Source organism: Cyprinus carpio, chromosome A13 (assembly GCF_018340385.1).
Source record: "Cyprinus carpio isolate SPL01 chromosome A13, ASM1834038v1, whole genome shotgun sequence".
Lineage (NCBI taxonomy): Eukaryota > Metazoa > Chordata > Actinopteri > Cypriniformes > Cyprinidae > Cyprinus > Cyprinus carpio.
In genome coordinates, this window is record NC_056584.1 from 197986 (window position 1) to 208032 (window position 10047).

Consider the following 10047-nt stretch of genomic DNA (forward strand, 5'->3'; position numbering starts at 1 on the left):
ATATTTTACTGTGAAATCAACTTAATCAACTTTTTAAAAAAAGTTATGTTTACACAGTACTGTTCAAAAGTTTTGAGGAAGTCTCTTATACTCACCAAGGCTGCATTTATTCAAACAAACAAAAAAAAAAAAAAAATGTACAAGCAGTAATATTAGGAAATAATATTGGAATTTAAAAGAATTTCTTTGTTTTTTTAATCTATTTTAAAATGTAACTTATTCTTGTAATGTCAAAACTGAATTTTCAGCAGCCATTACTTTAGTTATTAACATTAAATTATCCTTCAGAAATCATTCTAAAATACTGCTTTGATACTCAAGAAACATTTAATCAGTTAAACACATTTTTTTCATGTTTTAAGGTCAATAGAATAGTATTTATTTAAAATATCAATCTTTTGCATCATTATTAATGTCTTTACCATCAGTTTTGATCAATTTAATGCAATCCTCATTGGATAAAAGTATTCACTACTTTAAAAAAAAAAAAATCTTACTGACCTTAAATTTTGAAAAACAGGTAATATTGTTACCTATTTATATAAGGCAAAGAGGCGCAAAATACAGTGATATAAAGCCAGAATCAAGAATGCCGCCAACGGTGCTGAGGAATCAATATCAAATACATAACAGCAATGGTTATACAAACAACTGCTGTTTTTTAAAAAAAAAAAATATTGCAAGAACTTGTTTTTATTGCTTATCAATAAGGATTCTGTGAATGCGTTTTGAAGAAAGCAATTAGTCTGTTACAGTAATTAAAAAGTAAAGGGTTACAAATATGTTCAGTTTCTACGATTTTCTCAGCTTTTGCTCTGAACAGCCTCTGTCACCAATGCTGTGCCACGAGGGAGCTCTCAAGAATCCAGCAGTGTCCTTTTATGTAATCTGAAACCAGTCTATAGGCGTACCATCAATCTATGAAACCCTAGCCTTGGGTCTCCAATAAGGCCATGTACTGAGGCAATATTTTCACAGTGCATGATGGAATGGATCATATCGGCTGACAGAGGCCATACTCCATGATACTGACTGCTTAAGGGAAGGTGTAAAATAGGAAGCAAAGATGCATCACATTCCAAGTATTTGGAAGTGGTACAGATGTCTTTATTGAGTTTGTGTATACTAGATAAAACTACTAATCAGACGGCAGCATTTGATGTACTTTTTACACTTTCAAAGAAACTAAATTGAGTTGAAGCAACATTGTTACATAATGCTTACATAAGGCCTAAATTGGAAGCCCACCGTTTATCATCTTTTATAATCAGAACATGGACAAAAGCCCTCACACAGAATATAATGGCTAATCAAATGGACATGTTGCACCCGGTGATCTCAAGCCATTGCTTTTCAATGGGACAGTGGAGACCTTTTGCGGAAAAATGGAAACACAGTAAGGACCATTTGATCAAAACGTGAATACACTTGATGACACAAGCGGAAACAGTGAAGCTGTGATGATACTATAGTGATGACTGAGTCCAGGAGCCTGGACAAACTGGCCCTGAGATAAATAAACACTGCGTGTACATCCAACACTGTGCCCACTTAAGAGTACCTTTAAGCATATCATGTTTGTCATGCCTCAGATGTCCATTAAGTTAAGAGGCAAGAGAAACTAATCGTTTGCAAGTGAGAAAACAACTAAATAAACTAACATTCTAAAACAGGGACTTTAATCCAAGGGTGTACAAACTGGAGTCCATAATTAAGCATTATATATTATATATATATATATATATATATATATATATATATAAAAGCTAAAAAAAAATCATTTATTTTTTTAAATTACAATTTGATTTAATTATTAGATTATTGTCTTTCTAAAAGCAGATTGAAAATAATGAAATGAATCAGTTTTTTAATATATTGTCAGCCCTAGTTTTAACAGTAAAGAAATAAAAATCTAGATTTTCTAAACATAATTTAACAGTACATTAATCATAATTTTTTATCTATTAAAGGTAAAGTAAATTATAAAAATAATAATAATCTGCATATATGTTATGGGGTTCATTCTTGCAAACTACAATTTGATTTGCCTTTTGTACAATAAGAAAGCTAATTATTTAGTTTTAGAGGCATGCCATCTCTATAATATCAAGAATAATATTTTATGCACACAGTAAAATTGGTCTGTATATCTGAAAATACATAAATCCCTTTTTATTTTAGGAAGCGGTCATCATATTTGGGGGTCTATGGCATCAAAACGTTTGAAAATCCTTACTGTAATCAAAAGCTACTAAGCTTTGAGGACAATTGCTGTCATGTGTTTATTTGTAGTGAAAAGTAATACAATTAATGCTGAAAATCTGATGAAAATCAGCAACACTTAAAGGTACTCTTATTTGCACAGTGCAGTCCAAATGTAAATTAGAGTTTCAGGTCAAGTAGACCACTTACTGTATGTTTGTATAATTTACTGCTTGTATTCATCACAGACCGAGTTAAAACTGAGGTCAGAGTTTCTATTTTTCAGTCCAAGACAGCCGTAAAATATCAGTCTGGAAACAAAAAACAAAAAACAAAAAACAATAACGTCATCACTCCTGGTTAGTGCAATTCAATTGAAAACAGACTAGTATTTTTTCCCTGCTGTCCCCTCATCAGTTCTTCTTAACATCTGCTGATCACTAGCACCATCACTTAAGCTGTGTGAGAAGTTCTTAGGTGCTGCAGTGTACTGTAATTAGCAGGTAGTGCTGATGGTGGAATCTTATTATATAGGGGGGTTTTTTGTCACTGTGGATATAATATATCTGACAGATAATGGCTACTTGCCCTTAAAAGTCTGATCTACAACATAATCTGCACTATTGCAAAGTAGACGGCGCATTACGGCGTGGTGCTTTCAAAACCCCATTATGCTTAATCCCTCACGCTCCTCTAATGTATTTCCCACAATGCTCCCCTCCCAGGGCATCTTCCAAAACAAACATGGCAGAAAAGCTTTTCTTTGAGCTGTTTTTTTTTCAAGAAACGAGCAGTTTAGCGGATCAATACAGTCTCATCTGACTCCTGGGATATGAGAAAGGCGCTTTCCTGCTGAACTTTGGAACTCAATACATGTCTTTTTGATGACTTATTTCATGTTTTTAATTACACAACATGTATACTTATGCATGTATGCATTATTCGGACTCCTATCCACAGTAAGAGAACAGGTTACATCATTTAGCAATCCAGACTGCCTCATCCAGAGAGAATAATGGCCAGTTTCCTCAAATGTCTGACTCAGACTAGGGAGGAGAAATAATGTCATCAACATGTAATAAAACACTGATCCAACCATCACATCCTTACAGTCATGATGGTGGTTATTGAATTTTTAATGTTTTGTTTAAAAAGCTTTCACTCTTTACACATCTTAACCAACATTTTTTAGATTAATGAATTTGTTTTCTTGTAAACCATAAATTATTTGCTGACTGATTTAAGTAACCTGTCATGTAACTGTTTACCTAAAGTAGTCCAAAAATCAACCGTATATTTACAAAAACCCAGTTGATTTATATTGTTCACCACCAATATTTTTGAATTTTATGATTGTATTGTATATAAAAATGTCTCTTTGAAGTAGCATGGAGAGCAAGTTGGAAAAATAAACAATGATACAAGAAGCTGAAGGGGGCCATCTAGAGGGGAACAGAGTGAATTGCAACTTTTGAACCCATTTCACCTTTTTCATCCCCCAAATTGTTCACTATAAACCTTTATTGATCATCCTGGGAATGACATAGTGCCCAGCACATTCTTTGGAGGAGAAGGTAAATCGATAATGGCTCGGTCTGGAAAGGGACCTCAGTATTGATCTTAAAGAAGACTAGACCCCAGCCATACGGTAGGAGAGATACTGTGACTTGTCTTATGAAATCAGACACCCCCAACAACCTATTTGAAAATGGCTCAAACCTGGATGACTGTTTGAGGCCCAGGTTGTTTTTAAATATTGCTACGGTCTCCTCCTTCCAACATCCCAGCTGGGGTTTGTGAGAGGCCCCCAAACTTTGATGTTTTAAAGGTCTTTTTTTCATCATTATTTCAGCTTGTTAACCCCAAAATGCAGTGCGATCAATGCACAGTGAGGTATTCTCCAAAGGGCAGCACTAAAGCCAGGTCACATTCAAACACATGGTCATAAATAGTCTCAGTGACTGCAAATGCAATTGGCTGCTATTAGGGCTATATATCTAGCTTATGTAAGGTCTTCTGTACCTGATTTTTAAGCAGGGTTATTGAAAACTCTTCAGTTAAAAAGGATCATTATTGAGGATGATGTTAGTTATAATTGTATATTAGTAAGTATACTATATTAGTATCATATGTTTATGTTAATTAGCATGTTGAGGTGTAGTTGAAACATTAAACATTTAAACATTTAATCCTTTAGCAGACGCTTTTATCCAAAGCAACTTACAAATGAGGACAATAGAAGCAATCAGAGCAGCCAGAGAACAACAACAGTATACAAGTGCCATGACAAGTCTCAGTTAGTCTAGCACAGAACACGTAGCTATGTTTTTTTTTCAAGAATAGAATAGAATAGAATAGAATAGAATAGAATAGAATAGAAAAGGTAAGTGCTATTATGAGTTGGTCAAGTGCTGGCGAAAAAGATGTGTTTTTTGAAAATGAGTAAAGACTCAGCTGTTCGAATTGAAATTGGGATGTCATTCCACCAGCTGGGCGCAGTCCAGGAAAAGGTCCGTGAGAGTGATTTTGAACCTCTTTGGGATGGCACCACAAGGCGCTGTTCACTTGCAGAATGCAAGCTTCTGGAGGGCACATAAGTTTGAACTAGTGAGTTTAGGTATATTGGTGCTGCGCGTGTGGTGGTGTGGTAGTCTTGTATGAGTGAGTTGGTTTTTTTGATTTGGTTACTGGTAGCCAGTGTAACCTGATGAGGAGAGGAGTAACGTGAGCTTTTTTGGCTCATTGAAGACAACCCTCGCTGCTGCATTCTGGATCAGTTGCAGAGCCTTGACTGAACATGCAGGAAGGCCCGCCAAGAAAGCATTAAAATAGTCCAGTCTGGAGAGAACAAGAGCTTGGACAAGAAGTTGTGTGGCTTGCTCTGACAGGAAGGGTCTAATCTTCCTAATGTTGTATACGGCAAATCTGCAGGACCGGGTCGTTGTAGAAGTATGATCTGTGAAGCTTAACTGATGATCAATCACAACTCCTAGGTTTCTGGCTGTCCTGGAAGGAGTTATGGTTGACGAACCCAGCTGTATAGAGTAGTTGTGATGAAACAAGCAGTTCTGTCTTAGTAAGGTTGAGCTGAAGGTGATGGTCCTTCATCCAGCCAAAAATGTCTCTCAGACAGGCTGCAATGCGAGCAGCTACCGTCGGATCATCTGGTTGGAATGAGAAGTAGAGTTGAGTGTCATCAGCATAGCAGTTATAAGAAAAGCCATGCTTCTGAATGACAGATCCTAATGACGTCATGTAGATGGAGAAGAGAAGTGGTCCAAGCACTGAGCCTTGAGGAACCCCAGTAGCAAGAAGTTGTGACTTAGAAAAATCAGCTCTCCAAGACACCCTGAAGGACCTACCTGAGAGGTAGGACTTAAACCACAGGAGTGCAGTTCCAGAGATGCCCATCTTTCTGAGAGTGGACAGGAGAATCTGTTGGTTAACTGTGTCAAAAGCAGCAGACAGATTCAACAAGATGAGTACTGAGGATCTGGAAGCTGCTCTTGCCAGTTGCAGAGTTGCAGGGCTTCAGTAACCGAGAGCAAGGCAGTCTCAGTTGAGTGGCCGCTTTTGAAGCCAGATTGGTTGCTGTCCAGGAGGTTGTTCTGTAGTACAAACAAAGAGAGTTGGTTGAACACAACTTGCTCAAGTGTCTTTGCAATGAATGGAAGAAGGGATAGTTGAAGGTGATTCTTACTTGCACAGAGTGCCATCTCCATCCATAGATGCGATTTTTAGAGTCAATGTGAATTGTGTGCTCACCACCAGAGAAAAATTGCTTTGGCCATTCCCAACTGTGGCAAGAGGCTGATAAAGACACTGTAGTATAGGTAGATAGCAGTCATTTAATTATATTTATTTAATATATGCCATTTTTGACCATTCAAACTGGCACTACAGGTTTGTATATTACATAAATGTTTATACTTTTCATAAAACTTCTAATGCATCGAAGTTCAACCTGTACATATTGTGCATGCAAATGTATCCATATTTATGTCTCTATATCACTAATCATTTTATTTTTATTTTTTTTTGAAAATGAAAAGTCACTATCAAGCCCATTTTTTCTAAAATACCTTATAATAGTAATCTAAGCTGTAGTAAACACTAACATTGTACGGAAGTTCATCATGGAATATTAGCAATGCCTCATCCATTTTTAGCTTGTAAACTAAAAAAGGACAGAAATTGCAGTATCTTATGAATACAAAGAATATGCTTATACATATTTTAAAAACTTGAATATCATACCTGTGACTTACCTTATGAAGTCTCTCACACAGCCCTGCTAAAAGAGAAGAGTAAAAAATGAAAAAACATGCATGAAATTGATTGTCTTCATTGTTAAAGGTGCTGTATGTAGGATTGACACCGAGTGGTTGAACTAGGTATTGCAGTCCGATGAAAAATTTTGGAGTTTATTTTTCACCCGGCCCCTCCTCCTCAGACTTGGCACATGCAGGTTGCCAGATTGACGACACCAACAGGAACGAGCGCACTTGACGATGAGAATGAAATTGACCAAAGATAGGAAGGAAAGGGACAAGGAAATAGTATGTGCTAGATAAAAATGAATATAGAACACAGCGAAAATGGATGATACTTCATATTCATAGAAGGCACAAATCACAATGATCTGTATCCCAAACATGTTACGTTAAATGTAGAAAAGAAGAACAGAAATGATCTTGATAAAAATTATATTATCTTAGGAGAAAAAGCAGAGGCAAAAAACTTCTCATGTATGTGTGTGTGGCCCTGGATGAATCCTTTTACTTAATAGGGATAATTTCCTGTTTTGCCACTTTCAGTCAGTCATTTTAACATTAAATGGCTCGCATTTTTTTCCTGAACAGACGCTTGCTATTAGAGGTCATTGTTTTTTATCCGATCTGCATGATTGTTGGATAAGTCCTTTCATCTGTGTCCAGCTTGTACAGGATTAATTATACTCTCTCACTGTTTGGAATCTCAAACACATTCCTACTTTGATCAGGCTTTTGGCAGGGCAGCCGCAGCAGCAAAAGCAAGGCCCATATATTAATATTCAATAGTGCGTGCTGACGTTACCTGGTGACTTTTCAAGAGCGTCCAAACACGCAACTCGTAAGACATCCCTTCATCGTAGTAGGATTCGTAAGCTCGCGCTCTGGACTCACTGCTGGTTGAAATCTAGCTGCTTGCACGAGACCATATCAGCTCTACACGCACAGCGCCCACAACATGGTAAGAAAAAAACACACATACAATAAAACATATAAACATACAAACCTTTTTACTTTTATTTTTTCGTATCGCACGTGAATTAACAACCACTTTGTCCATAACGAAAAGCCTCAGATATATTGGAAATGGCTGGCAAGTATGGTGTTATTTTTATTTTCACATCTGTTGTTTTATTGCCTATTATACGAACGAACAATATTTAGATAGTCGAGTAAAGGACTTTTTGCCGATTCAGGGTTTTGCTATATAACCCTGTTCGTGTAGATTTAAAATCACATTCTATAGTGCGCATGTTGACATTACCATATTTCGCACTGTTAATCTTTTTAATATAACAAACATAGTTTTACTTCGCTTTCTTTTCGAGTCGTGTCTGTTCCTGCAGCAGCATTAGTTCAGCAGATTAGACTTGCTAAGAGACCTGTTGATGTCAGTCAGCTTTATCAGTGTTGGAGCTTCATTATGACTGACGTGTGTTAGCACAGGTTCAGTCTGGGACAATAGTGTGTGGTTAGTACAAAAGAAAATGCTGACACAAATGAGCTTAATTTACCTTTTACAGATTACAGAAGTTTTGCACAAGCCTATATAAAAAGTCTATATTTTCAGGTCAGTTACCTTTTTATAGATGTATATTTTAAAGTCTTATTGTAACACTTGTTTAAAGCTCGTGATCTTTGCTGAAAGGGCAAAAGGGAAGAGTTAAGTAGCTTAGGAATGTCATTACTCCAGCCACCACAGGAATATGGTGGAAGTCTCTTAAAATTTAAAAAGAAAAAAAAAAACAAGTCATTATTGTTTCCTTATGGGGTTCACAACAACCAATCACAGTGCTTTTTTCCGACACATCCCCCTTGGTTTAAGAGTGTGCAAAACATTTCAAATGTGTATTTTCTATTAACAAATAATGATTATATCTACAAAACATTTCAAATGTGTATTTTCTATTAACAAATAATGATTATATCTAAGTATATTCAATATAATTATTATTATAATAATAGTTTAAATATATATATATATATACACACACACATTCAATAGAAATTAATACAATTACTAGAAGTTATTTTAAGTAAAAATAAGTTAAATAATATAACTGAACACTAATTGTAAATAAAACATTTCACAATATTAGTTTATCTCTGTGTACATACTACATTTTACTCTGAGATGGCATGATTTGTAACATTTGTACAAAGTACACAAAACCCATATACATGGAACTGTAGAATATTTTCAAACAGAACTGTTTTAAACACTCAGGCTGGGAAGATCCAGACTCTTACTATGGAGGAGAGGGAGCACCTCCTGCCCATGATGAGGAACGCTCAGTGGGTGGAGGTGGTGGGGAGGGATGCCATTTACAAAGAGTTCCTCTTCAAAGACTTCAACCAGGTAATAACTTCTGTAAAACTGCCAAGAGACACTAAGGCTATAAAACTATTTAGAGTTATATACACCACAATTCATATACATGCTGCTTGCATCACACTTTTATGTACTGTATGCACAATGCTAGGACATGCTCTTTCCCCTTTAGGCTTTTGGGTTCATGTCCAGAGTAGCACTACAGGCTGAGAAAATGGATCATCACCCTGAATGGTTTAATGTGTATAATAAGGTAAATAGAAAATACGGCTCATCAGTGTACCATTTTGTAATAAATTTGGGGCCATGGCTGACTGCAGTAGTGTATTTATTTTTAATATTATAAAATAAATTATTAATTGTAGAAATTATTCATATTTAATAATAAAATATATTGTAAATAATATAATTTAGAATATATATTATAAAAGTTTCAGAGGAGAAAAAAATTTAATTTTAATGATAATGAAGAATTTTTTTTCCTTCTGCACTGATTAATTGTCAATAAAACTAGGAATGTGTTTTAAAGAAGGTCAATTAATGCAGTTAATTTTGATTTCATGTTGACTGTATTCTGTCTGCCTGTTTTCTCTCTGGTAGGTTCAGATCACCCTCAGTACTCATGAATGTGGAGGACTCTCGCAACGTGACATCACCCTTGCAACCTTCATAGATCAGGCCTCTATCCTCTGAATAGACCCTCTCACTTGACAGCTTGTCAGTCAACCTCTGTAGCCTGTAAAACTGGACCAAAAATATTATGAAACTTCCTTTACCTCAGTTATCACCATATCAGTTTTGACTGTGTGTAGTCTGCCTGTTACGCCTAATATTTTCCCAAAAAGTATTAATAGAACAGTCAGGAGAAATTTCATCTTTTAAATTATTTTACATTCACAATACATAAACGCACTACAGATCAGAGATGAGAATTGCTAGGACACTAAAGAGACCGATCAAGCCATATTACCTTACTGTGCTTTATGGCTTATAGTCCTTTTTTAAACGTAAATATATGGTGCCTTTATTTTCATTTGATGTGACCCAGCGATGGCATGATTAGTGCCTCAGTTAATTGTATTAGACTGAATATTTGCCATCTTTTGCACTGTGAAATCAATGAATCATCTGCCAAAGCACTTGCCTACTGTTTAATCAATGTCACAAGAACATGTTGAGTTTAAAACATGAGCAGAGTGAACGGCCCCTTATTCTGTAAAACAGAAAAAAAAATTAAATAGT

General features: G+C 35.8%; 1 protein-coding gene and 1 pseudogene across 1 annotated transcript; one reads left to right on the plus strand and one right to left on the minus strand.

Annotated features, from left to right (window-relative positions):
* The window catches only part of LOC109078937, a 26213-nt pseudogene extending 18890 nt beyond the window's left edge, over positions 1–7323 (minus strand).
* Positions 7181–9942, plus strand: LOC122147165 (pterin-4-alpha-carbinolamine dehydratase-like). The gene is made up of 4 exons (XM_042768332.1): positions 7181–7434; positions 8701–8832; positions 8978–9058; positions 9406–9942. The coding sequence occupies exons 1-4, from the start codon at positions 7432–7434 to the stop codon at positions 9496–9498; spliced, it is 309 nt and encodes a 102-aa protein (XP_042624266.1). The 5' UTR covers positions 7181–7431; the 3' UTR covers positions 9499–9942.
* Positions 9943–10047: the final 105 nt, after the last annotated feature.